Source organism: Carcharodon carcharias (genome assembly GCF_017639515.1).
Source record: "Carcharodon carcharias isolate sCarCar2 chromosome 36 unlocalized genomic scaffold, sCarCar2.pri SUPER_36_unloc_2, whole genome shotgun sequence".
Lineage (NCBI taxonomy): Eukaryota > Metazoa > Chordata > Chondrichthyes > Lamniformes > Lamnidae > Carcharodon > Carcharodon carcharias.
The window spans coordinates 1,717,967-1,745,905 of NW_024470737.1; the positions used below are offsets into that span (position 1 = coordinate 1,717,967).

Here is a 27,939-nt window from a genome sequence, read left to right on the forward strand (position 1 = left end):
TTCGATAGGGTCGATAGAGAGAAACTATTTCCTCTGGTGGTGGTCGTGGGAGGAGGGCAGAACCTTAAAATTGGAGCCAGGCCCCCCCACACACACACACACACACACACACAGACACACAGACACACACACACACACACACACACACACACACACACACGAATCTGGAACCCTCTCCTCCAAAAAAAAACTGTTGTGGCTGGTGTTCAGTTAAAGATTTCAAATCCGACATTGATTGATTGCTAGATTTTTGTTAGGTAAGGGGATTAAGGGTAGATGAATTGAATATGCAGATCAGATCATATGATGGAATAGGCTCCAGGGGCTGAATGACCTCCTCCTGTCCCTATGGGTCTAGAAAAGTATCCGGGCCTCTTAGTGGCAGTGGCACCAGGAGAATGGAGCGGGCCAGAGGTCTTGTGCATGCTGCAGGCACCGACCACTGATACCTTTTTATTTCCCCACCCCACTTTTAGGGCACTGTTACTGGAGTGACGGCCGTTTACAATCGCGAGAGACTCTGGAAGACTAACGAGGGCATGGTCACAAGGCTTCAGGCCCACATGAGGGGTTATCTTGTCCGAATGGATCTGTGTGCTCGCAAACACTTCCTCCAGAAACAGCTGCCTGCCATCGTTAAGATCCAGGTACGGTACGCCCGGTTTTTCTTCCCCCCACCAGGTTGGATTGCCAGTCTCTGCAGAGTAAGCTGATCGCCGTGGGTAAGCTGTGCACCATGAGTTCTTTTTTGGATCTCTCTCTGCACTGATTCACTGTCGGGGCCCAGGAGGATCAGTGTTAAATGGAAACGAATGTGAAAATACAACCCATTCCCAAATGGATAATAGACCTACAGGCTTTGTTTTATCACGGATTGGGTGTCGTTTGCAAGAGCACTCTCGTCTGTGGGTTGGAAAGTCGTGGGTTTGAAGCTCACGTCGGGAGATTGAGCCATGTAATCTAGACTTCAAAAGGACTTAGGCGGATTGGACAGACAAGTGGCAGATAAAGCACCATACATGCAGAGAAGTGTGAGGTGATTCATTTTGGCAAGACAAATATGGAGCGACAGTATAAAATAAAGGGAGTGCCTCTAAAGGAGGTGCTGGAACAGAGGGACCTCGGTGTATATGTACATAGGTCATTGAAGATGGCAGGGCATGTCGCGATAGCAGTTAATAAAGCATTTCCCTTCTTAGGCTTTATTAATAGGGTGAGGAAGTCATGTAGAACTTATAAAGGACACTAGTTAGGCCTCATCTGGAGGACTGCGTCCAGTTCTGGGCGCCACACTTGAGGAAGGATGTGAAGGCGTTGAAGAGAGTACAGAGGAAATTCACAAGAATGATCCCCGGGATGAAGAACTGTAGCGATGAGGATAGATTGGTGAGGTTGGGACTCTCTTTTTTATTTCCCTGGAGAAAAGGCGGCTGAGAGGAGACTTGATGGAGGTATTCAAGATCCTGAGGGGTATGGACAGGGTAAATAGTGAAAAACTTTTCCCATGCGAGAGGACATCAAGAACTAGAGGGCACAGATTCAAAATGAATGGCAAAATGAGTAAATGTGATGTGAGGAAAAGTTTTTTTCACCCAGAGGGTGGTTGGAGTCTGGAACAAACTTCCTGAAAGGGTGGTGGAAGCAGGTTTGATCGAGGTATTCAAAAGGGAATGGGATTGCCACCTGAAAAGAGAGAATGTGCAAGGTTATGGGGCTAAGGCAGGGGCGTGGGACTCGGTGGAATGCTCTTTCAGAGAGCCGGTGCAGACTTGATGGGCTAAATGGCCTCCTCCCTGCCCTGTAAAGACACTGAGGCTGACTCTCTAGTGCAGTGCTGAAGGGCTGCCGGGTGGTCAGAGGTGCACTTTTTTGAGTGACCCGCCAGTTTTTGTTGCCTGTGGCACTACTTGGCTCCCTGACCGACATTGCTTCCCTCGAGCTTACACCAATCCAAATAATCAGATGAAGTTTGCCTTGTTTCTGTGTTTGGGGTCTTGCTGTGCAGAATGTGGCAGCCACATTTGCCTGCATAGCGTTATTCATTCTTGTCTCCAAGTAATGCATTGTATATGAGTCACAGGACTGCGACTGCTCTATTGGGTGGAGGTGCTATGACCTGAAATGGTTGTATTTTTAGCCGTAGCAGCTTGATGGGAGTGCTTGGTGTTGGTCCCAGCATTCCTGACTTGAGGGGGCAAATGGTGAGCCACCTTTGCAATCATTATCCTTATTGTAAGCTTGGAGAGTAGGATCTGGCTAGACTGTGATTGGTCCTTAAGTTTCAGCAGCCTGCACACAGCATTGAGATTCACAAAGGACAGAGCACTCCATTGAACTGCACTCTGATATATGGTGGGGTGATGGAGAATCAGACAGGCTAGGGAGAAGGAAACACTTTCACAATGCTCCAAAACGCTTTACAACTCACGAAGTTCTTTAGAAGCATCATCATTGTTGTACTCAACAGCACAGAAAGAGGCCACTTGGTCTACAGTGTCGGTGCCAATTCTTTAGAGGAGCTATCCAATTAATCCCACTCCCTGTTCCTTTCCCACACCCTTGTAAATGTTTTCCTTCCAAGTGTTTGTCCGCTTTTCTTTTGAATGTTTCTCTTCATTTGCTTCCATGCAGGAAACGTGACAGTCAATTTGCACTTCAAGCTACCACAAACAACAGTGAGATAACTACTTTAGTGATGTTGATTTGAGTGGTTAAATATTGGTCAGGACCCTGGGAGGAACTCCTACTCTTCTTCAAAGCAGTTCTTTGAGGGCTCCCCATCAATATGTATCTTCTTCTGTTTTCTCTCTTGAGAGCTGTTGTGTGGGGCTTTTCAGGGGTTTAAATACAGAATAGTTGATGGAAGAGCTCGTGCACAATCGTCTACTGGCAGCAGATTGGTTAGTTGTGTGCATGATTGGTTGGTTGTTGGTTGGCTAGAGTGTTCCCAAGTTGTCTTCCATTGGCTTAGCCACATAAGGGCTTCTCCCTGTCCGGCTGTGATAAAGCCTCCACTGATTTCAACCAGTTTGCTGTGACTAACATAAAAGCAAAATACTGCCGATGCTGGAAATCTGAAACTCAACTCCGCCCCGAAACGTTAACTGTATTCCTCTCCGCAGTTGCTGTCAGACCTGCTGAGGTTTTCCTGCTACTTTTGTTGCTGTGATTAACAGTTCTATTCAATTCAAATTGTTCTATTCAATTCAGCAGCATCATTGCAATTCACAAGCATTGATGTGATTAGCAAGTATTGCACCCATTGGGTTGTCACAGAACAAACACTGCTCTGACCTTGTTGCCAGTTGTTAACCCTTTCCTTACAGGTGAAACTTCCAACGGTGCAGCACTCTGTGCTGCCGCTGGGAGTGCCGGTCTAGCTTTTGTGACTTGGGTCTCTGGAGTGGAGCTTGAACCCACGTTCCAAGGTGGGTGTGTCACTCACTGAGCCATGGCGAATACCAGGGCAGCAGAAGGTATAAAAATAGTAGTGAGGTGTTGATGGTGAAGTGGTTTGACACACACATACCCGGATTTGAATCCAGCACAAACTGATATGTTTGCTGGCTAATCCATTTGTTGTGGCATGACCGATGGTAAATGCTGAGTTGCGCAAATCCCAAAAGGGAACTTGAAACAATTGCCACAACTGTTTTGCAATTCAGATAACTGCCTTGAATTCAGTAGCAATAAGACCACCAAGTCTTATAGGTTTCTTACCAAACTAAATTAAACCTTTATTAATAGAAGAAAAGATTTTTAGTACACACATAGATCTTCAAATTACTACTATGGTAACTTCTAAATCCCTAGTTAATCTAACTCCCAGTTACACTTTCATTGAGGCAACAGTAAGAGACACAGATTTTAAAAGACCCAGGCAAAGAAACATGATACCCTGAACAATCTAATTCAAAGTGAGTTTTCTTAACTTCAGTTCTTTATAGACAGCAGCTTGAGGCAAAGACGCTGGAGGCTTTTTCATGCTTGTTTTAGATCTTAGTATGCCTACCCTTACAGCCTTTTCTCCTTTATGCATATTTTCCTCTTTGAATGCAAATTCCCATTGTTTCACTATGTCTTTGGACTTTACCTCTCTATTAATAAAAATCTCTCCGTACCAATTTTACCAGTAATCTTTGGGAAAAATAAACACACTTTTTTTAACTTCTCCTGGCCAGGTGAAACATTTCACCCCTCCTCTGAAATCAGTGTAGTCTGGTTTATTTAAAAATGAAAATGTTCCTTTTACACAAGTTTACCTACTTAACATTTCAAACCTAGCTTATTTTCTGCTTTGTCAAAGCCTTCAGACCAGCTTCCTTTTAATTCAATTAAGTCACACACGTACACAGACATAGACCCATAGATACAGACCCTATTATTACTCTACAATAAATCCCAATAGTATTATGAAAATGGTTATATCTTCCTGACATCCTCCTCCTTATTTGCAAAATGAGTCATCATAATTTAAAAAGATGGCTTCATTTTCTGAACCCATCTTACATTACCTCCTATACTTATTGCACTATTTCATTACTAGATGCACGCATTAACATAACAAAATATGTACAAATCCTTGGTCTCAACAGAAATCATTCCTAGTCCTGTATCGGGTTTTAAATGTCCAATTTTCCCCTTAAGTTTCAAGCTCTTGACAATGCGTCTGTAATCAGATTTTCTCGTTCTGCTGCATGCATAATCTGGATTAAATGTTTGCAGTAATAAAAACTCCATCGGAATAGCCTTGCACATCTGTCTCGAAATTTGTCCAGAAACTTTAAAGTATTGTGGTCTGTACAAACGATTGTTTCTGATGAATTGTTGACTATGTAAATTTCAAAATGCTGTAACGCTAACACCAACCCCAAGTCTCCTTTTCGATGGTTGAATATCTTTTCTGAAGTACATTCAATTTCTGATTTTTTAAAAAAAAAAAGTACCCTTTTGGTTTTTCAATTCCCATGTCGTCATCTTGTAACGGCATGCCTATATCTCTTGCGTCAATGCCTGGCGTAATTGGGTACGGCCAAAACTGGTGTCGTAGTTAATACAGTTTTCAAACTGTCAAATGCCTTCTGACACTCTTGTGTCTTTTGAAACTTTTTGTCCCTTTTTAATATTTCAGCCAATGGAGCAACAATGCTGCTAAAATTTGGTACAAATTTCCAATAAAACCCACTCGCGCCCAGAAATCTCAAAACTCCTTGTTTTGCTGGGGGCACAAGAGAAGTCCACGATAGCCTTGACTTTCGCATCTCTTGGAGCCACCTTACCATGCCCAATGGCATGGCCTATATATAAAACTGGGGCTTTTGCAAATTCACTTTTATCCAAGTTCACCACCAAAGTGGCTTCTTGTAATCGAGTAAATAATTCTTCCGGATGTTGTAAATGCTCCTCTTCTTCCCCCCCCCCCCCCCACCCGCCCCCCGGTTTCACTGAAAACTATCAAGTCGTCAATATACACAGCACAATTGCTCGGACCTGCAATTACTTTGTCAATCTTTGAAATGATGCAGGTGCATTTCTTGCACCAAATGGCATGACTTCAAACCGATATAGTCCATCTGGCATCACAAAAGCCGATATCTCCTTTGCTCTCTCTGATGATGGCACTTGTCAATACCCTTTTAGTAAGTCGATCTTTGTGGTAAATTTTGACTGTCCCACTTTCGCAATACAATCTCCCAGCCATGGTATAGGATATGAATCCGCTTTTGTCTCTGCATTATACTTTTGATGGTCCACACACAATCTGCGTTCCATCCGGTTTCGGTACCAGCACAATAGGCGAACTCCAGTTACTGCAACTAGACTCAATGATATCGTTTTGAAGCATGGATTCAATTTCTTTCTGTATTTGTGATAAATTTGCCAGATTTAACCTTTAAGGATGTTGCCTTAGTGAAGATAAAACTTCTACATATACATCATGTATAGCTAAATTTGTCTTTCCCAGCTTATTCCCACAAATATCTTTGTGTGACCGCAATAGCTTCCCCAAATCACTTTGGCACTTGTCTGGAAGATAACTCAATATTACATTTAAATCTTCAAATACCCCCACATTATCCAATTGATTAGAGGAAAATCAATTTCAGAATTCTGCATTTATACCTCTTCCTCATTATCTACCGCCACTAATACCTCCTTTTGGTCGTCTTCCCAGTCAAAGTACTTTTTAAGCATATTTACATGATGCACCCTCTGCTTCTTTCTTCTATCTGGAGTATTTATTAAGTAATTTACTTCACTCAATTCCTTTTCAATCCTGCAAGGCCCATTAAACCTTGCCTTTGACAAGTCATCCACTACTGGTAACAGAACTAACACCTTCTCCCCAGCAACAAAACTACGAGCTGTAGCTTTTCTGTCTGCCTTCACTGTCATCTTGCTGTGATATCTTTAAATGTTCCCTAGCCAACTCTCATGCTCTGTCCAATCTTTCTCTGAAGTTTGATACATAACCCAGGATATAAGTTTCTGAATTTTGACCACCAATTTCTCAAATCAATTTCAGTGGTCCCCTTACTTCATGATCATAAACTAGTTCAAAAGGACTAAAACCAGTCGATGCATTAGTACTGCCACTAATAGCAAATGTGTTATGGGGGAGGTAGTGGCATAGTGGTATTGTCACTGGACTGGTAATCCAGAGACCCGGGGTAAAGCTCTGGGGACCTGGGTTCGAATCGCACCATGGCAGATGGTGGAATTTGAATTCACTAAATATCTGGAATGAAAAGTCTAATGATGACCATGAAACCATTGTCGATTGTCATAAAAATCCACCTCGTTCACTTTAATCTGCTGTCCTCACCTGGCCTGACCTACATGTGACTCCAGACCCACAGCAATGTGGTTGACTCTTAAAAATGCCTTCTGAACAAGGGCAATTAGGGATGGGCAATAAATGCTGGCCTAGCCAGCGACGCCCACATCCCACGAATCAATTTAAAAAAAAAGAATGGAAAAGTGTTTTTGTCTTTTTGCCTATGTCTTTCTAATTCCTAAATGTCCCCCCTATTGGAATTTTATGAGCTACCCTCAGAATCTCATTTTTATATACAAATGGTATTACAACCTGATGCACCTCCCTCCAGCTTTCGTTTGCTGAAACATGATAAGGCCTCTATTTTCTCATTAAAACATTACCCTTAACATTCTGGGATACATTTTTGCCTCTGTTTCTGAGTAAGCTGTCTGATTATAACTGTCTTATTTATGAATCCTTTTTCTGTAAATCTATCAACTGCCTTAAGTTAAACACTTCAGCTGCATTGTCTTTTAGTCTTTCTTCCTGAACAACTTTAAAAGTGTCAGCTAATTGGACTTCCACATATTCTCCCTGCCTTTGAGCTTCCTGTTCTTCTTGTTTGAACCTATGAGCCTGTGATCTCTTTATCACACAATCTGGAAACAATCCAGGATGTTCTCTTGGCAACACTTCTGTTGAAAATGCTACTTCAGGATGCTCAACTAGACATCACCCATGTCTGTGATCCAGCTATATCATTACCCAAAATAAATTGAGCCCCTGCAATGGGCAATTTTTCCACTGCACCAACAATTACCTCACCTGTTTTCCACTTACTCACTAAATTTACCTTCCGCAATGGAGTAGGTTTAGCATCTCCATGAACCCCACTTATTATCACCTGTTCCTGCAATACTCCCTCTGAACAACACACATCACTATCCCACAACATTAAGGATTGACTAGCCCCTGTGTGTCTTAAAATGTTAACATCTTTACCTACTCCGCCCTGTACACATGGAAAATGGAAAGACTTTCCCATCACACAACCTTTAATCATTTCTTCCACCTCCTCCTCAATTCTCTTGGGTAAATTGTGAACACATTCTCACTTCTTTACCTCTCATTGATTCTCTCTGTTTTACCTGTACACAAACCACTGTTTTTTCCCTGTGTCTGAACCTCAGAACCCACAGTACTTTTACTTCCAGAGCTTTTCTAAACCCCTATAATTCCAACAGATTTCCTCTGCAATTTACAACACACAGATTCCGTCTGTCCAACTTTATTACAATGAAAACACCTCCATTTTCGAGTGTCACCTCTACCTCCAGTACCTTCCCTTTTATTCTGAGAAAAAAAACTCCCTGGGAATTTCCACCTACTCCTCTTCCCTGACTACCCACCTTCCCATCCCCTTCCCACTTTCTGTCCTTTTCTGATTTAAAAGGGTGGCGAGAAAAAGGTTTAGCTCTATGAACTAACTCACAATCATCAGCTATCTCTGCTGCTTGTCTTCCGTTTGAACCCTCTGTTCCTCCACGTGAGCTCTCACTACCGAAGGAATTGAATCTTTAAATTCTTCCAAAAGAATGACCTCTCTAAGAGTCACATATGCTGTCTCTGTCTTTAGTGCACGTATCCACCGGTCAAAATTACTTTGTTTTATTCTTTCAGGCTCAATATAAGTTTGTCTAGGCTGCTTTCTCATATGCCTCAGGAACCAACTTGTATGCACTCAGAGTAGCCTTTTTTACCACATCATATTTCACCGAGATTTCTTCTGACAGTGAAGCATAAACTCGTGTGCTCTGCCCACCAGCCTGGATTGTAACAACAATGTCCAGTTTTCCTGTGGCCTTTTCATCTGTTTAGCTATCTTCTCAAATGTAATAAAGAATTCCTCAACACCTCTTTCCTCAAACTTTGGAAGAGCTTGCACAAATTTAAACATCTCCTCACTGGGTTTGAGATTAAAGGTTTTTTCATCATCCGAACTTTCCTCAGATTCTGAGATCTCTTTTTAAATTCCAGCCTTTTAAGCTGGTATTCCCTTACTCATTCCTTCGCTCTCTCTCTCTCTTCTCTCTCCTCTCTCTCTCTTCTCCCTCTCTCTCTCTTCTCCCTCTCTCTCTCTTCTCCCTCTCTCTCTCTTCTCCCTCTCTCTCTCTTCTCCCTCTCTCTCTCTTCTCCCTCTCTCTCTCTTCTCTGTCTCTCTTTTCTCTGTCTCTCTGTCTCTTTTCTCTCTGTCTCTTTTCTCTCTGTCTCTTTTCTCTCTGTCTCTCTTTTCTCTCTGTCTCTCTTTTCTCTCTGTCTCTCTTTTCTCTCTGTCTCTCTTTTCTCTCTGTCTCTCTTTTCTCTCTGTCTCTCTTTTCTCTCTGTCTCTCTTTTCTCTCTGTCTCTCTTTTCTCTCTGTCTCTCTTTTCTCTCTGTCTCTCTTTTCTCTCTCTTCTCTCTTTTCTCTCTTTTCTCTCTTTTCTCTCTTTTCTCTCTTTTCTCTCTTTTCTCTCTTTTCTCTCTTTTCTCTCTTTTCTCTCTTTTCTCTCTTTTCTCTCTCTCTCTCTTTTCTCTCTCTCTCTCTTTTCTCTCTCTCTCTCTTTTCTCTCTCTCCCTCTTTTCTCTCTCTCCCTCTTTTCTCTCTCTCCCTCTTTTCTCTCTCTCCCTCTTTTCTCTCTCTCCCTCTCTTCTCCCTCGCTCCCTCACTCCCTCTCTCCCTCTCTCCCTTTATCCTTCCCCCTCTCCCTGGGACTCCAGTTCCAGCCTCCTTTCTCCTGCCTTTCCACTTGCTCCCTTTGATATGCTTTTTCTTTCTCTGCTCTTTCTTTTCTTATGCCTCTAGCACAATTTTTTTTCATTTCCTTTGCTTGTTCAAATTCAAGCTTCTTCATTTCTAACTGAAGTCTCACTACCTCCAGCTGTTATTCACTAGTGTCAGGTATCACTCCCATCTTTAAATGCTGCAGTATACCTTCAATTATGTCTGCTTTCTTTGCCCCGGCAAGTAATCCCAATTGTAACTTCTCTGCCAATTCCATGAACTTAACTTTAGTTGGCTTTTGTAAACCAGACAAACTTATAACTTCAACTCCTAGACAATCTTAGCAACTGCCAAAGCCATATTGCAGTCTCACTGCTTAAAAATCCCTCACACACCAACTCCTGAATTAAAAGTGCTTCTCGTACTCATAACCTTAAGATTCACCAACTCCAAAGCAATAAGAAATTTCAAATATATCCCACAAAGACCCCCTGATTTTGTTATGACACAGCTGATGGTAAATGCTGAGCTGCTGAAATCCCAAAGGGATTTACAACTTGTTTACCTTTCGAGATGCGTGCCTTTAATTCATAGTAATAAGTCTTCCAGGTTTCTTACAAAACTAAATTAAACCTTTATTAATAGAAGAAATGATTTTAAGTATATACATAGATCTTCAAATTACTACTATGGTAACTTCTAAATCCCCAGTTAATCTAACCCCCATTTACGCTTTCGTTAAGGCAACAGTAAGAGACACAGATTTTAAAAACCCATGTAAAGCAACACAATACCCTGAACAATCTAGTTCAAAGTGAGTTTTCTTAACTTCAGTCACTTTAGACAGCAGCTTGAAGCATAGGTGCTGGAGACTTTTTCAGATCGTAGAACGCCTACCCTTATACATAGCCTTCGCTCCTTTATACATATTTTCCCCTTTGAATGCAAATTCCTATTGTTTCACTATGTCTTTGGTCTTTATCTGTCTGATAATAAAAATCTCTCTCATTGTACCAATTTTATCTGTAATCTTTGGGAAAAATAAACACACTGTTTCTTAACTTATGGCAAGGTGAAATATTTCACCCCTGCTTTGAAATCAGATGTATCCTGGTTTATTTAAAAATGCAAATGTTCCCTTTACATCTATGTTTACCTATTTAACATTTCAAACCTAGCTTATCTTCTGTTATGCCAAAGCCTTCAGACCAGCTGGCTTTAATTCAATTAAGTCTCTATCTCTCTCTTTCTCCCCCCTCGCTCGCTCGCTCACTCACTCAGACACACAATTACTGTACAATAAATTCCAATAATATTATGAAACTTCTTATATCTTCCTGACACATTCTACGTATCACGAATTGTCACCTGTTTGGGCCCCTTACTCATAGAGGCCATTTGACTGTCTGGCTTGAGGTGGAATTAGCTCTTCCAGAGACCTTCCAATGGGAATGGCCTCTTCTGGCTGCCCTGTGAATAAATTCAGGCAGAAATTATTCTTTGCATGTCAGCATTACTGGCAGGGCCAGCGTTTATTATCCATCCCTTATTGACCCTTCAGGAGGTGGTAGTGGACCTTTGTTTTAAACTGTTGTGATCCGTGTGGCGAAGGCATCCTCACAGTGCAGTTAGGTAGGGACTTTGAGGGTTTTGACCCAGCGACAGTGAAGGAATGGCGATATAGTTTCAAGCTGGGATGATGTGTGGTTTGGAGGGGAACTTGCAGAAACAATCATGGTCCCGTGTGTCTGCTGTCCTTGTCCTAGGTGGTAGAGCTCACACGGGTCTGGATGGAGCCTTGGTGAATTCCTACAGTGCATCTTGTAGATGGTGTACACACTGCTGCCACTGTGCATCGGTGGTGGAGGGAGTGAATGTTTGTGGATGGGGTGCCAATCAAGCGGCTGCTTTGTCCTGGATGGTGTCGAGCTTCTTGAGTGTTGTGGGAGCTGCACTCATCCAGTGCAGTATTCCACCACACTCCTGACTTGTACCTTGTAGATGGTGGAACGGCTTTGGGGAGTCAGGAGGTGAGTTACTCACCGCAGGATTCCCAGCCTCTGACCTGCTCTTGTAACCACAGTAATTATTTAGCTGGTACAGTTCAATTTCAATAGTCGATGATAACCACTGGAGTAGCATGGTAAACCCCAGGAGGTCTCCTTCTGTACTCTATCATCCTATTAGCTTCGTGGAGCAAGTACTGAAGCAGCAAAAGGATGCTTGTCTTTTTGTGTTAAAAGACCACTCTGTAATAACAGCCTGTCCCTTAAGACACATAGCGTTGCAGCAGCAGCTATGCATCAGTGTGTTGACATGTTCCTGTAATTCACGGGCAATAAACAAGTCCCTTGCCTGTGATGTATTTATATCTTTCCTCTTCCTGCTAGATTTTAAAATTTCAAAAGTTAAAACTGAACCATCTTAAATATCATACTCTTGTGATGGATGGTGATTGTGAAGGAAAAGATATCCAGCTATGCTTTGTGTTTCAGACACACTGGAGAGGTTACAGACAGCGGAGAGATTACCAGAAGAGGCTATATCACTTTCGAGACAACACAGATGCTATAATTAAGGTACTGACCACTTAGCTCTGGTCTCCTCGTGTCATGTCATATTAATTATAATGAAAGAAGTCTGGTATAAAGAGCACAATAAATATTTAAAGACCCTTCAGTGGCTTGTTATACTCTTATCCAGTTGAATCCCACAGACCAGGTCAGAACCAGTAGGTGTTGCTGTTGCCGGGTTGGGAAGAGCAGGGGGTAGAGGTGGGACCTGGTTCCTGCACGCTGTCCGGTTAATCCCCTCTGGAAACTGCGTGGGCGTGGAGGTCTGAGGGGGATTGGGGCCCATCTGTGAGGCAGGCCCTGCACGGACTGATCTGCTGGCACCGGCTGAAATATGCTCGTAGAAGATGGTACAGGAATGTGAGCTCTGCCTGTGGAACCACACCCCAGTGTGGATCGGTGCCTGCAGGAGAGGAGGGAGAGCTGGTGAATGGGGTTTTTAAAAAAAAACAACAAAGCTTAAGACTTAGCTTCCTTCAGAGTAGACTGAGAATGGTGAGTGTAGCACATGTGCCTGTGAACATACCCTTTCCAGTGAGCATTATGTGTGTTATTAGGCATTAACCGTACTGCATATATGCCTTTGTGTAAATGAGCATGCTGAGATTGGCGCCATTTTTAAATCACTTTAACTGGGATTGCGTGAACAGAGCAACGATAGCCTTGAATTGTGTTTGTCAAACAAGCCGTGCGTTCTGAGCAGGCCCTCGCCCGCAATGCCTCAAGCGTTGACTTGAGAAATATGTGCCGGGAAACTCAGCTGGAGTGCCATGGCTGAAAGGCTGACGAGCGGGGGGAGTGACGCAAAGCGAGATGTTCTGGTTTGGTGACATCACGCTGGGTCCTAGACGGGGGGAATGAGGGATGTGGAGGTCCCCCGGGGTGGGGGGGCTGGGGGGTGTGTATGTGTGTGTGTGAGAAATGAGAGGCAGAGTCGGAAACGGGGCGAGGAGATCTGATTTCGGGTGGAATCTAAGCAGAGGTAGCAAGGTAGCTCACGTACAGAGAGAGCATGACGAGCACTTTGAGCCACGATCGCTTCTTGCAGAATAAATATGTTCCCCCTAAGGACCAATGGGGGTGGGAAATGAGGCAGGTGAGGTCAAGGAGCGGCCATGTTCTCACTGAATGGTATCACAGCCTCTAGGGACTCCTCCGATTTCTTATATTTCTGAGGTTGGCGCGGGCAGTTGGTCTGTAAAACCGCTGCTGGGGAAAAGAGCAATCCACAGGCGTGGCCGGAAGGGCAGTGAGGACGTGGTCTTCCTGGCTGCGGTGTTCTGTGGAGAAGCCAGCTGTTTCCCCTCAGTTTGAGGGAAGTCTGGGGGACCTTCTCCCAGGTTCTGCTCATGCGATTCCTGAAAGCTAAGCATTTTCTTCCAATGCTGACTTCCTTAAGTCCTGTCTTTAACGTCACCAGTCGTAGATTCCAGCCTGCTGCTGCTGATGCTCTGCCCGCAGAAATGGATGAGTTAGACAAATTTTTAATCGGCAAGGGTTGTTTGCGGGGGGGGGGCACAAAGGTCAAGGGTTATAGGGGGCAGACAGGAAAGTAGAGTTAAGACCACAATCAGATCAGCCATTGAATGGCAGAGCAGGCTCGAGGGGCCAAATGGCCTACTCCTGCTCCCAATTCATGTGCATGCTTGTATCTTAGACAGGTGTTAAGGCAGTTAACCTTTGGAGTTTGCATATTTAATGTGGCCTGTTACCCCGCCCCCCCACCCCGTCCAGCTATTCTGCACCAAATGGTTGTTCATTTATGATGAGCCCAGTTAGACTGGGCCTGAGTGGCACGTAAGCTTTCAGAAATGGCATAAAGGGAAGCCCCTACTCAGAACAGTCGTTGAGGGCGGGGGGGTGGGGGGAGAGGAAGGTTGGCTCAACTTCTAAACGCACCTTTTCTCATTTAAGGAGAAAGCCTTTTTAAGCAAGGAAGAGGTCACTCGTGTGAAAACAAAACAATTGCAGGGCTACTGGGGAAAGGCGGGCGAGTGGGGCTTATCTAAATTGCTCTTGCAGAGGGCTGGCACAGATAGAATGGGCTAAGTGGCCTCCTCCTCCTCCGCTGTCACCATCCTGCTGAAGTTTGACCCCCGGGGAGCGTTTTCCCCTGTTTGCGTTGGATATCTGGGTGGCGCTGTCAGATGGCACGAAAATACAAACGGGCGTAATATTTATCCTGGAGAGTTAATTCGGATGTCATGGCCTACACTGCTGCTCCTGGACATTGCTTACCCAGTCAGCCAGGTTTCGTTTGACTTGTTGTTCGCTGTTGTCTTTAATGTTTGAATTTTTTAAAAAAAATAATAATTGTTTTCTAGATTCAGTCCTGGGTGAGAATGTGGCAGGCACGGAGGAGATACAGGGCCAGACTGCGGCACTTCAAGAACAACGTAAGCTTGACTGACTAACACAAGTATTGGCAGTACCCCTGCTTAAAGGGCCAGGCAGCTTTTAATTCAGTGGAGAAACAGAGAGAGACGGCAAATGTTGGAAATGTGACCACAGCAATTCTGACGAAGGGTCATATCTGGAACATTTCATTTATTTTTCTCCTTCAGGCTCTGATTGCCTGCTTCTGTGAGCTGTGTATTCTTATTCAATTTTGCTCTAATGCCTTCATTGCCGGCCTCCCACCTTCGCCCTCTGGACACTTCAGCTCCTCCAAAGCCCAGCTGCCCAGGCCCTGGCTTACTACACGGCTCTTGTGCTCGCTGACCTACGTTAGCTGTCGGTCCATTATCACATCAAATTTAAAATCCTGTCCTTTATGATGCTTGCCCCTCCCTCTCTCTGTTACCTCCTCCAGTCCTACAAACTTCCAAGAGTTCTGTCAATTCTGGTCCCTTGTCCGGCACGGATTTTAATCCCTGCACCACTGACGCCCGTGCCTTTAGCTGCTTGGGCCCTCAGTTCTGAAATTCTTTTTTTTAACCTCTCTGCCTCTCTCTCCGCCTTTAGGACACTCCTTAAAACCGGCTTCTTTGACCAAAATCAACTGCCCTAATATCTATTTAACCTACAAGCATGCATATGAATTGGAAGTAGGAGTAGGCCCCTCGAGCCTGCTCCGCCATTCAATAAGATCATGGCTGATCTGATTGTGGTCTTAACTCTACTTTCCTGTCTATTCCCCATAAGCCTTGACCCCCCACTCCCCCTTGTCGATTAAAAATTTGTCTAACTTAACCTTTAACTATAATCAATGACCCAGTCTCCACTGCTGTCTGTGGGAGAGGCAGTCTAATGATAATAATAACCCTCTGATCTCCGTTTTCAATGGTAGGCCCCTTATTTTTAAACTGGGCCCCCTAGTTCTAGTCTCTCCCACAAGGGGAAAAATATCCTCTGTATTCACCCTGTAAAGCCTCCTCAGGATCTCATATGTTTATCCACCCTGTCCTCTGCTTCCTGTTAGCTAACCAATCCCCTATCCATGCTAATATGTTAACCCCTATACCATGAGCATCTTATCTTGTGTTAGTGACCTTTGATATGGCACCTTATCTAATGCCTCCTGGAAATCCAAGTGTACAATTTAATCTGCAGGTTCCTTTTTAACCACCTTGCTTGTTACTTACTCAAAGAACTCTAATAAATTAGTCAAGCACGATTTCCCTTTCACAAAACCATGTTGACTCTGCCTGATTGCATTAAGATGTTCTAAGTGCCCTGCTCTAGCTTCCTTAATAATAGATTCTAGCATTTTCTGCCTGCAGTTTCCTGCTTTTTGTCTCCCTCCCATACTTGCATCAGCTATTTCCCAATAACTGCTGGCCTGGCCAGCGATGCCCTCATCCTGTGGATGAATAATAAAAAACCTGTTTGGAACTTTACAGAATCTAGGGGATTTTGGAAGATTACAACCAATGCATCCACTCTCTCTACAGTCATTTCTATTAAGACCCTAGGATGCCATCGGGTCCTGGGGACTTGTCCGGCTTTAGCCCCAATAGTTTTCTCAGTACTTTTCCCTCGGTGATTGTAATTATTTTAAGTTCACTCCTCCCTTTCACCTCTTGATTTACAATTATTTCTGGGATGTTACTTGTGTCTTCCACAGTGAGGACAGATGCAAAATATCTGTTCAATGCTTCGGCCTTTTCCTTATTTCCCATTATTAATTCCCCATTCTCATTTGCTAGAGGACCATCGTTCACCTTAGTTACTTATTTTTTCCTTTTTAAATGCTTGTAGAAACCCTTGCCACATGTTTTTATATTTCTAAATAGCTTTCTCTTATTCTCTAATTTCTCCGTCCTTATTTTTTTTGTCATTCTTTGCTGGTTTTGTAAATTCTGCCTAATCTTCTGACCTCCCACTAATTTTCGCAGAATTGAATGCTTTTTCTTTCAATTTGACCCTATCTTTAACTTCCTTAGTTAGCCACAGGTGGTGCATCCTTCTCCTCGAGTCTTTCTTCCTCACTGCAATGTATCTGCTGAGAGTTATGAAATATCTCCTTAAACATCTGCTGCTGCATCTCTACTTTAACCTAATTTCCCAGTTCACTTTAGCCAGCTCTGTCTTCATACCCTTGTAATTGCCTTTAATTAAGTTTAAAACACTAGTTTTAGACTCACTCTTCCCATCCTTTAAAATTAGTGCAAAATTCAACCATGTTATGATCGCTGCTACCTAGAGGCTCCTTCACTATGAGGTCATTAATTAACCCTGTCCCACTGCACATCACCAGGTGTAGAATCGCCTGCTCTCTGGTTGGGTCTAGAACGTGGCTTGGTGTCAAACTTTGTTTGATAAAGCTCCTGTGAATCTCTGGGCCATTGTACTCCATTCAGGCTTTTTAAAAGTACATTGCTAACTGTAAGCCTCGCTGGAAAGTCCCAAGATGTTGGAAGGAACTATAGACATGTAATCTTTGTTAGCAAACCTCTGAAATGACTTCTCAATTTTAAAACAACTGCTTCAAGGGCCTTACCACCTTCTAGAGCATTGAGCGTGGCATTGCCAGCCTTGGCCCCATGAAGACTGCATGAGAAACCCCTTTGCTTTGGCCACCTTTGTTGCTGATGCTGCAGATACAAGAAAGGAAGTATTTGCATCTCTGGTGCCTTTCGCAACCACAGGCTTCACAGCCAATGAAGTGCAGCTTTCGAGGGCAGCCATGGATGTAAGGTAGGAAAACAGCAGCCAGTTTGTGCACAGCAAGCTCCCACCTGTTTTAGCATTGCTGGCAGAAGTATGTATATTGGCCAGGAGGCCAGGGTTGGGGCACTGCTCTTCTCCCCCCCCCCGCCCCCGTGTTGGTGCCGTTGAATCTTTCACATCCGTCTCAGAAGATAGATGAAGCCTCGGTTTAACATCTTGCTTGAAAGATGGCACCTCCAACAGTGCAGCACTCCCTCCATGCGCACTGGGAGTGTCGGCCTGGATTTCAGCTCTGTAGTGAGACTTGAACGTGCGACCTCTTCGCTACTGACCTCCTGATGTTGCTACTGACCCACGGCTGACACCGAAGGACCGTATAGTATTGTTCATCCATAGCTTTTTTCCTTTTAGTTTAACTTGCCTCGGGAGTGTGACCAGGCTTTAAATGATGAAAGCAGATTAAGCAAAGAGATTTCACAGACCGGAACTGGAATTTAAGACCGTGAGATTGTGGGATCCATTTATTTATTTATTTTTTAATTACATAGGAAGCCACAAACTTGGTAGGTTTCTCTTTTAATTTAAAAAGGAAATGCCATTTTTCTTCTGGATGTTTAACTTTGCAGAGCAATCTGCCTGTATCAGGGTGGGGAGGTAGACAGGTTTCTGCTGTTTGGCGACGGGCTGTGCTTTAAATCCGGGGGCAAGGTGAAATGAAGTCTCGGAATTTGAGTGGCAACGTTTCTGGAAGGGATTTTCCGGCCCCGTTGTGGGTGGGACCTGTTGCGGGTGAGGCAGAGCCCCAGCCGGAAGTCCATTGCTTCGTGGCAGGACCAGAAGATCACAGCAGATGGCGGGTGCAGGAAATCCCGCCCCTTGACTACAGTTCCTTCCGCTCTGCTTCCTCAAGAACTCTATTCCATTCCCTTTGTTTCCACGCCTCCGTTGCATCTGTTCAGATGACGCAACCTTCTGTATCGGCGCTTCCTTTTACCTCCCCTCCAACCCAGCCCCGCTTGTCCTTGACCATGTCCATTCTATTTCACGCACCTTTGCCCCCACCCCTTCCCCTCTCTCCCAGAACCATGATATGGGCTGTCACGTCTTCACCCTCCACCCTACCAGCCTCCCCATGCAACAGATCATTCTCCACCGTTTCTGTCACCTCTGACACGATGGCCACCACCAAACACACCTTCCTCTGCCCTTCTCTTTCAGCTTTCCGAAGGGTCGCTCCCCTCTTCGACCCCCTGTTTCACTCCTCAGTCAACGCCAACACCCTTTCGTATGGCACCTTTCCGCGCAAGCACAGGAGATGCAAATCCTGCCCTTTTACCTCCTCTCTCCTCAACGCCTGAGGCCTAGCTGCTTCCAGGTGAAACACCAAGTGACTTGAACTCCTTTCAATTTACTGTACGATATTCCCTGCTCCTGCAGCGTGGTCTCCACTCCACTGGGGGAGACCAAACGCAGACTGGGTGACCACTTTGCTCAGTCTGCAAGCCTAACTCTGAGCCTCTGGTCTCCTGTCAACTTAATGCACCACTTTGCTCCCACTCGCTTTTGACCTTTCTGTCCTTGGCTCGCTGCGGTGTTCCAATGACATAAGCTCAAAAAAACAACTCACCTTTCGACAGGGTGCTTTAGAGCCTTCTGGACTTGAGACTGAGTTCAACAATTTTTAATATCGTAACCTCTGCCCCCATCCTGTTTCGTGTTTGTCTTTGTCGATTTGTTTCTCCTTCTTGTTTCTCTTCTATTTTCGGACTGTTCAGGATACTGCCATCCACACCTCCTCCAGACACTTTTTTTCCCCCCTTTACTCATCCCGTTACCACTCCCTTTGTACCATGAACCCCTTTGTCATTTAAATCTCTCCTGCCCTCCACCCTATCACAGAGCTTCCCTTTTGTTCTTTTTCCCATCCTCCGCCCTCCCACTTGTTCCAACCCTATTCCGTTTCTAGCATTTCCCAGTTACAGACCTGAAACATTAGTTCTTCCTTTCTGCACGAGCCCTGCTGAGTGTTTCCAGTGTCTTCTGCTGTTACTTCAGATTTTCCAGCATCCGTAGCGTTTTGTTTCTCTGTGAGGATGGGTAGGTTTTGCGCACATGGTTAATCGGGTGGATGGACGGTATTTGGGACAGAAAGTCCAGCTCTTTGTTCAACAATGCTTCTGAGGGTGGGTTTCCTATTGAAGTAGATTTATTGTGTGTCCTTGACGTTCAGACTGCCCTGAAGTCTTAGACCGGGATAGTTTACTTGTGGGGGTTTCCATCCTGTGCAGTATATTTTGAAATGGTTGATAGCATTGTTGTCATGTATTGGTTACCCAGGCTCCAGAGGGTTGAGCCTGCGCTCCCGGCAGGGAGCCGTGCGCACAGCGGCACTGCTCAGGGCCACCCTGTTGCAACCCTTTCCCCAATCTGTGCTCCCAATGGGCTCGGCTTTCATCTGGGAGTGGAAGATAACAAAACCCGCCCCTTACAGGGAAAATCGCGCTTCAGCCGACGTGTTACAGTGTCGTGTTGCATGCTTCCATTGTACTGCACTTAATCCTGAACTTAACCGTACCGTGTCCAACATCAGGGACACGCTTGGACCCCACCAGCACTTTACCACAGAAACTTAGTGGTAACCTGCCCTAAGGCACTTCACGGAAATGTAATCGGACAAAATTTGAGGCCGGGCCACACCAGGTGTGAGAGGGGCCACTCCAAATGCGTTGTCCGAGCACAATCCTCGTTTGGAATGACAACAGCAACTTGAAGTGAAACAGAGCCTTGAGCAATCATAAAACGCCTTGCTGCTTCACAGGCGCATATCTGGGCAATTGAGTCCGTCACTAATCGGGTAGGCATGGAGCTGTAATGAAGCAGGGCACCCTCTGAGTAATGAGAGATGAATAGGGTCATCGAGAAATCATCATGGTGACGTATGTCGAACCGTGATGACAGCTCAAAACAAAAGCAATCGTAATTCATAACGGTTACAAACAATCATTTTTAAAGAAGTATAAATTAATAAAAAGGATTGCACAATGATTATTTCAGAATACGAATATATTGCAAAGTGCAGGTCTCTTTAATATAAAATGAAGGGTGAAGTAAACCTTTCAGTTCTATTCGGTAAATTAAAGCCCACAGTTCACACGTTTCTAGGTTAAGTTCATTGAGTTTTCAGTCATTTACACACTGTCCCCAAATTTAGTGAAGTAGGGCATCAGGCTTCCTTGAAGCCTACCCGTTCTAGATCCGATTTTTGGAATGGTGTCTTTTCTCCTTAGTTTGATCACACGTTTGCTTTTGTGTGGTTGTGGAAAGAGATAGTGGCAATGGGAGATGGGGCTTCAAGAGTTTTCTGGTAAAGTCCAGACAAATCTTTCTCCGCCTTTCAGCAAGGGACCTAGTTAGGATCTTGACAGGGTGGATACTGAAGAGATGTTTTCCCCTTATGGGAGAGATTGGGACCAAGGGGCACTGTTTCAAGCCAAGGGGTCTCCCACTGACGACCGAGGTGAGGAGTAATTTCTTCTGAGTCGTTAGTCTGTGGAACTCTCTTTCCCCCAGAGAGCAGCTGAGGCTAGGGTCATCTGAATATGTCTAAGGCCGAGTTAGATGTATTCTTGACTGGCATGGGAGTCAAAGGGTTACCGGGAGTAGACAGGAAATAGAGGCCACAATCAACTCAGCCGTGACCTTATCAATTGGTGGAGCAGGCTCGAGGGGCCGAATGGCCCACTCTTCCTAATTCGTATGTATGTTCAGATGATCAGTGTCAGTGCTTGTTTCTGAACACTTTTTTGAGCTTGTTTACATGCTCTTTAGCAAGTCCTGCGTTCCAAACAAGGGGCTGTGTACTCAACAATGGGTCTTATGCAAGAGTCACAAGAGCTCTGATACGCACTCACCCTTATCCTCCTCTCATCCTTTACCCGCCAGAATCCTTGTAGGCTAGAATATTTTCATAAGATCCCTCCTCAGCGCACAGCCTGATTCACCTCCTTTGTCTAATGAATCAAGCTACATAAATGTTTGTTTGGGTATTGTTATGCTGCTCTATCTTCATTCCTATACTGAAGGTATTGTTGTACAAGACTGTAAGGTGTGGACTCTCGATCATTCACCAGCTCCCGTTAGGGAGTTGACCCACTCCGAAATATGGCGACAACCGATGTCCACTGGACTGAAACCCCAGTGACGTGGTTCTCTGGAAAGTTTAATAACCTATTTTCTTGCAATCCCGTAGACTGCTGCAGTGGTAAAGATCCAGGCATTTGTCAGAGCAAACAAGGCCAGAGGAGACTATAAGCTGTTGGGTGAGTAATTTTAATTAAACCCAACCGTGTTGTGTAGATTACCTACGTTTCTTTTGAAGTCTGCAGCGGTTTCCTCTCTGTAACCATTGCCAGCTGGTTGACAGGCTCAAAATGTAAGGATGCCATTCGGGTTTCCGAATTCATCTTGCTTCCAATTTCTCCAAGAACTCTTAACAGCTGGAAGCAGTAACAACCTGACCTTCAGGCAGTACATAATCGTTGCCTGCTTTGTAGGGTTGGTAGAGCTCTCGCCTCCAGTCAGAAAGATGTGGGTTTGTTACCCGCACCAGGGATTGGGTAGGCGCCCTAACGCATCATTCTGATGTGCCGCCGCTGAGGGTATTGCTGTGTTTCAGGTGAGACATTCAACCAAGGCCCTGCCCTCCTTGTCCTGGTAGGTAGGCACTGGGGACCCCATGACGGGATTGGAAACAACTGAGTTTCCTCCCTGTCCTTCCGGCCAACAGTTCTCCTTTGTCCAATGATGATTGTTGTTTGTGGATCTTGCTGTGTACACAAAGCAGTTTCTGTGTTTGCCCACATGAGTCAGAAGAATAGTTATACTCTAAGCACTGAGGCGTTTCTGCAGCACCAGTGGGTACTAAATAAAAGGAAGTCTACATGGGGTAAATTGGACTTGGGCAGAGACGCTAAATTGTGCAATTAGCAATCGCTGACTTTATAAGTCAGGCCTAACATTCAGTACAATTAAAGCTGACAGAGCAGAATATCAGGCAGAGTGCACGACTGGTGACTGAGGCATCGCGGCCCATGTTGTGTCCCTGCCGAGTCCCGGTTTCACCCCAGGGTGTCTGCCGCTTAGTCCTGTAAGCTGTTGGAGAAGAATTTAAAAAGGAAAACTTGTGTTCCTCAGTCCATGCCGAGAACCCTCCGCTGAGTGTGGTGCGAAAGTTTGCTCACCTCTTGGACCGCAGCGACCATGACTTCCGTGAGGAGTGGGATCTGATGCAACTACGCGAGGAAGTGGTGCAGCACATCCGTTCCAGTCAACACCTGGAGCAGGACCTCAACGTCATGGACATCAAGATAGGGCTGCTGGTGAAGAACAGGATCACCCTGCAGGTGAGGGGCTACCTGGCCTTTTGAGCCGGGAAAGCATCGGTTTAAACTCCTCCTGTTGTGGGACTCTGCACCTCACGTTAAATGCAGTGTCTAAAGTTGCACCGGGATCGCTCAGTTTTGTGTTACCGAGAATGTGTTGCACATAAACAGACCCTTTGTCCTAACCGCTCCGTGCTGGTGTTTCCGCTCCAGATGAGCCTCCTCCTACCCCATCTCCATCTCGCCCCATCAACATATCCCTTCTATTCCTTTCTCCCTCGTGTGTTTATCCATATTTCCCCCTTCACTGCATCTCTGCGATTCACCTCGACCACTCCCTGTGGGAGCGAGTCCCACATTCTCCCCACTGTCTGGGTAAAGAAGTTTCTCCTGAATCCTCCATTGGATTTATTAGTGACTGTTATATTTATGGCGCCTATATTTGGGTTTACTGCATTAAAGGTGTTCTAGTTGTTGTAAGAGTACAGATCCTACACACAGTCTATAAGTGGGAATGCCTCCACAGCTACCCTGTCAAACCCCTTCATAATTTTAAAGGCCTCTACCAGATCGCGTCTCAGCCCTCTCTCTTCTAGAGAAAAGATCCCCAGCCTCTTCGACCTTTCCTGATAGTTATAACCTCTCAGTTCTGGTATTATAACCTTAGTTCTAGTATCATCCTTGTAAATCTTTTTTTGTTTTGCACCTCCTCCAGTGCCTTTTCATAAAGGAGACCAGAACAGAGCGCAGTAACTCCAAGCGTGGTGTAACCGGGGCTCGATACAAGTTTAGTGTAACAGCTTTTCAACCCTACCCTTCCGAGAAACGCTTTGTTCGCTTCTGTTGCGGGATCAATTCTAAACTTTCCGAGTTCCGTGTCTCAGACCGGTATCATATTTGTTCCTTGTGCCTCGGAGTGGATGTTTTCAGTCACCAAGATATCCAGCTGAATTTTGTAGCCTGTCCAAGAACCGGCGGAGGATCCTCTTTGGTTCATTTCGCCATGGCAGCACAGCGCGGCTACTTCCAGTTGCTGCTCGGCCAATGATATTTTTCCTCGTGTGCATCGAGGCTCCTGTTGATGACGCTCGTGACCAAAGGTGGGGTCTTGATGGTGCCACTTCCACTGACATCACCCCCGTGCCTGTTCCCACTGGCGTAAAAACGAAGCCTTGTTTCAGCGACTGTGTCCACCCTGTCAAATACCTATCTAAATGCCGACTTGCCTCCTCCCCCACCCAGTGTTAGATAAACACACTAATTTCAGGAAAGTATTGTATGAAGTTAAGCTGGGGCGTGATTCCTGCGTGTGAGGATTGGCGTTTAATTCTGAGATGGGGTAGCTGCCTGGGCCCTAAGCTCTGCAATCCCCTCCCTAAACCTCTTCGCGCCCCTGTCGTCATTTTTAAGACGCCCCTTAAGATCAACCTCTTTGCCCAAGTCTTTAGTCACTCGTCCCCGTTACCTCCCTATGTCACTCGGTGTCAAATTTACACTCCTGTGTGCAGAGCCTTGGAATGTTTTACTCTGTTAAAGGTGCTATAGAAATGCAGGTTGCTGTCAATAGAAATAAAGGGCTCTCATCGTCGTCATGTGTGCTCTGCCTGAAGTCAGCTCCTTGGCTCAGTCTTCTCCACGTCTCTGTATCCTATGCCAGCCTTTTCATTCTTCAGCGTCTCCCTTCAATTTTCGAGCCATCCAGCATTGATTATCTCTTCCTTCCTCTTCCTCTCCTCCCTGGAAATCTTCCCTCCACAACGTCTCCTTACAAATCCATTTCCTCTTGAGATGTGACCTACCCAGACTCTGTCCGCTCCGTCTGATTACATTCACCAAATGTCTTTCACTCATTCTCTCTCCTCAGTATTTCTTCACTTGTTACTTTTTCTGTCCAGCTGACCCTTTCCATTCTCCCCCAAACCCACGTTTCAAAGCTCTTCAGCAAGTTGACCTCCTCTTTCCGTCAGGCCCACTTCTCACATCCGTACAAAACAACACACCAGATCAAACACCTTTACACGTGGCTTTTGAGTTGTTTGTTCAGTTTCCCGCTTAGCCAATGTCACTTCTCACTAAATGCAGCCTTTCCCATTGCTATCCTGGTTCTTATTGCTTTGTCACACCTTCCATTATGCTTCGTGAATGATTGAATCCCTGTGCTTGTTCTATTTCTCTTCCTTCTATGAACGTGTGAATATTTCTTGACGATTTTGAGATGTGCATCACTTTTGATTTTTGTCCATGTTCACGTTCATTCCAAAGTCCATGCCTGCTGTTACTCGTCTGTCTACTAGCTCTTGTAACCCTTCTACTGTGCTTGTTACTTTGTCATTTACAAGTTTAATTGATATTTGTGCGCGCTCCTCCCCCCCAACACAAATCTTAACACCAGATTCTGTGCCTTCAAACTCTTCTTTAATCGTTGCACCTGCATGGACATTGTTTATCTTTGACTGGTGATAAACAGCACCCTTGTCAAACTCCACTTCCATTTAAGCATGGTTCCGACTCCCCATTGGCCACTCTCACTGTTGCTATTTGTCCCGTGTACAGATTTCTTATGAGTCGACTATCTCTCCAGTCTATCCCAACGCCTTTCAGCACTGTCAAGATACTAATCTAGTCAACCCGATAGAATGTTTATTCAAAACCTACAAAGCAAACGCATGGTTCCGGTCCAAATTCTGAACTGCGTTCACTCATTAATTGATCCTATAATGCTGATTCCTTCTGTTGCCCCTCTTCCTCCCTGGGATCCAAACTGGTCACCTCTGATGGAGTTCTGCACCTTCCCACCCATTGCCTTTGTTATAACTCTCAACGCAACCTTCAGTGCATGAACGCTCAGGCTAACTGTATGAAAGTCGAAACATCGGCATTGCCTTTGACTCCTTTCCTTAGCGTGGTCACTGTTGCCTGCATGATGTCCTCTGGCTGTTGTCCCAATAAGTAAACACCTTTTGCACAACTAAGTAGATATTGATGTTAAGCTCTTCCCCATGTTTTTAATCGACTTTGTAGATATTTCATCTATTCCAGCCACTTTTCCAGTTTTTAAATCGTTTATTACTGCTCTTAGCTCACGCCCTAATACTTTTGGTTTAATGAAATCGATGTCAATGTTATTCTCCTCTCGCTCAATCGTTTCAAGTTTTTCATTTTTTTGCATGTAGCTCTGCAGTATGCTCCTTTCATCTTTTTCTTATTTCCTCAGGGTTAGTTAATAAAGCACCTTATCCCCTGTTGGCATTGTTTTCAGTCCTTTATACTGAGTGCCACTGGTCTCCTTTGCTTTTGCATACGTAAGATCTACCCTTCCTGGTTGATCCAATTCTTCGAGCATATCACACTGCTCTTTTAACCATCGTTCTTCTGCCTTTTCTGTTTCTCCTCTTAACTCGTTACTCAAGGGTCTGTATTTCAGTTGCCACCTTCAGTATTGATATTCTTCCATTTTCCCCATCTTCCATCATTTCCAATGCCGCAGCCAAGGACCTTGGTTTCCTGATTCCTTTCTCTTTTTTAAAAAAAAAACCTACGCTGTTGTTCCCCCTCCTCCCTTGACAGATTCTTTAATCTGTTTGCATTGCTCATTTGTGTTGGTGGTATTTTATCTTTTCTAGTTAGTGCTTCACTTATAAATCCTTCATTTACTTTTTTCAGCCTCTCTAAGTTCCACTGTTTTCTGTACATTCCACCTTAGATCTTCTTCAATCGGAGTGCTTTTCCATTTCCATGAGATTATGATCCAAGTCTGCACTGGATCTCCCCCCACCCCGCACCGAGCCTTTGTGTTAACACCACTTCTGTATCTTTGCCTCCCCGTTATATAGTACAGTTGAAATATTCTGGCGTCGCCAAACATTTCCTATGTATATTAACATCTTTTATGATGACTAAACCATGTGTTTGTTATCATGAGCCCTGTTCTTCTGCCAAAATCTACCAGTTTGGGGCCTTGCTCGCTTCTTTTATCGAGTCCACACGGTCCTGCTTTTCTCTCTCATCTCTTCCTTCTCCAACAGCCCTGTTCCAATCCCCCTTAACAGTCACATAAGCAGCTAAGCGAGGTCTGATACTGGTGCCTTTGTAGCCCAGTGCCACCGGTCACGGTGGTCAAGTTGTCGGTGACTAAACCAGCACCACAGTGGAAGGCCTTGGAGAACCAACACTGAAAACAGTCAATAAGCTGGCTCAGGTTGGCACCACTACCGCTGCTCCCCATTCCTTTCCTTCTGAAAATATCATTCTCATTTCATCGCTCCTGATGTCTGGTGGATGCTGAGAGGATGGCTTTCCTTTTGGGGGGAGTCTAGAGCTAGGAGACACGGTTTTAAAATTAGTAGTGGTGGGGGGGGGGGGGGGGGGATTCCATTTAAGATTGAGTTAAAGAGAATTTTCGGTCGGTGGAGATCCAGTGCAGACTTGGATCATAATCTGGAATGATCAAATGGAAAAGCACTCCGATTGAAGAAGATCTAAGGTGGAATGTACAGAAAACAGTGGAACTTAGAGAGGCTGATAAAAGTAAATGAAGGATTTATAAGTGAAGCACTAACTAGAAAAGATAAAATACCACCAACACAAATGAGCAACGCAAACAGATTAAAGAATCTGTCAAGGGAGGAGGGGGAACAACAGCGTAGGTTTTTTTTTAAAAAAGAGAGAGAAAGGAATCAGGAAACCAAGGTCCATGGCTCTCGGACGGTCGTTAGTCTTTGGGATTCCCTCCCACAAATGGATGCAGACGGGAGCCCCTGTCGAGGGACAGGTGCTGTCGCGCTCAGTAAGATAGGGAGTGAGACCTCCCAGGTTGCCTTCCAGTGAAATCCTCATATGTGTCAGCTTGGCAGAACAGGAATGTGGGGTGGATGAGTATTGAACAGGCAAAGAAATCTGGAGAACCCAAGGCAAGAAATGGAAGGGGGGGAAATTAAACATCCTCAGGTATGGTGGACAGGAGAAAACGAGAATTAGGAGCGGAAGTAGGTCATTCGGCCCCTCGAGCCTACTCTGCCATTCGATAAGATCATGGCTGGTCTGTCTTTGGCCTCAACTCCACTTTCCTGTCTGCCCCCTATAACCCATTGAATCCCTTGTCGATCAAAAGTCTGCCTAATTCACCCTTGAATCTATTCAACGGTCCAGTCTCCATTGCTCGCTGTGGGAGAGAATCCCAAAGACTAACGACCCTCCGAGAGGAAAAAATTCTCTTTAACTCAATCTGAAATGGAATCCCGCACCCCCCCCCCCTAATTTTAAAACCGTGTCTCCTAGCTCTAGACTCCCCCACAAGGAGAGCCATCCTTTCAGCATCCACCAGACACCATGAGCGATGAAATGAGAATGATA

At 44.9% G+C, this 27,939-nt stretch overlaps 1 protein-coding gene across 1 annotated transcript in view; it reads left to right on the forward strand.

Annotated features, from left to right (window-relative positions):
* Positions 1 to 27,939, forward strand: part of iqgap3 (IQ motif containing GTPase activating protein 3) — a 144,636-nt gene that overhangs the window by 72,291 nt on the left and 44,406 nt on the right. Inside the window, exons 19-23 of the mRNA XM_041181762.1 lie at positions 477 to 647; positions 12,017 to 12,100; positions 14,419 to 14,490; positions 21,456 to 21,525; positions 22,400 to 22,608. Coding sequence (XP_041037696.1) covers positions 477 to 647; positions 12,017 to 12,100; positions 14,419 to 14,490; positions 21,456 to 21,525; positions 22,400 to 22,608 — 606 coding nt within the window. The remainder of the gene's footprint in view (positions 1 to 476; positions 648 to 12,016; positions 12,101 to 14,418; positions 14,491 to 21,455; positions 21,526 to 22,399; positions 22,609 to 27,939) is intronic.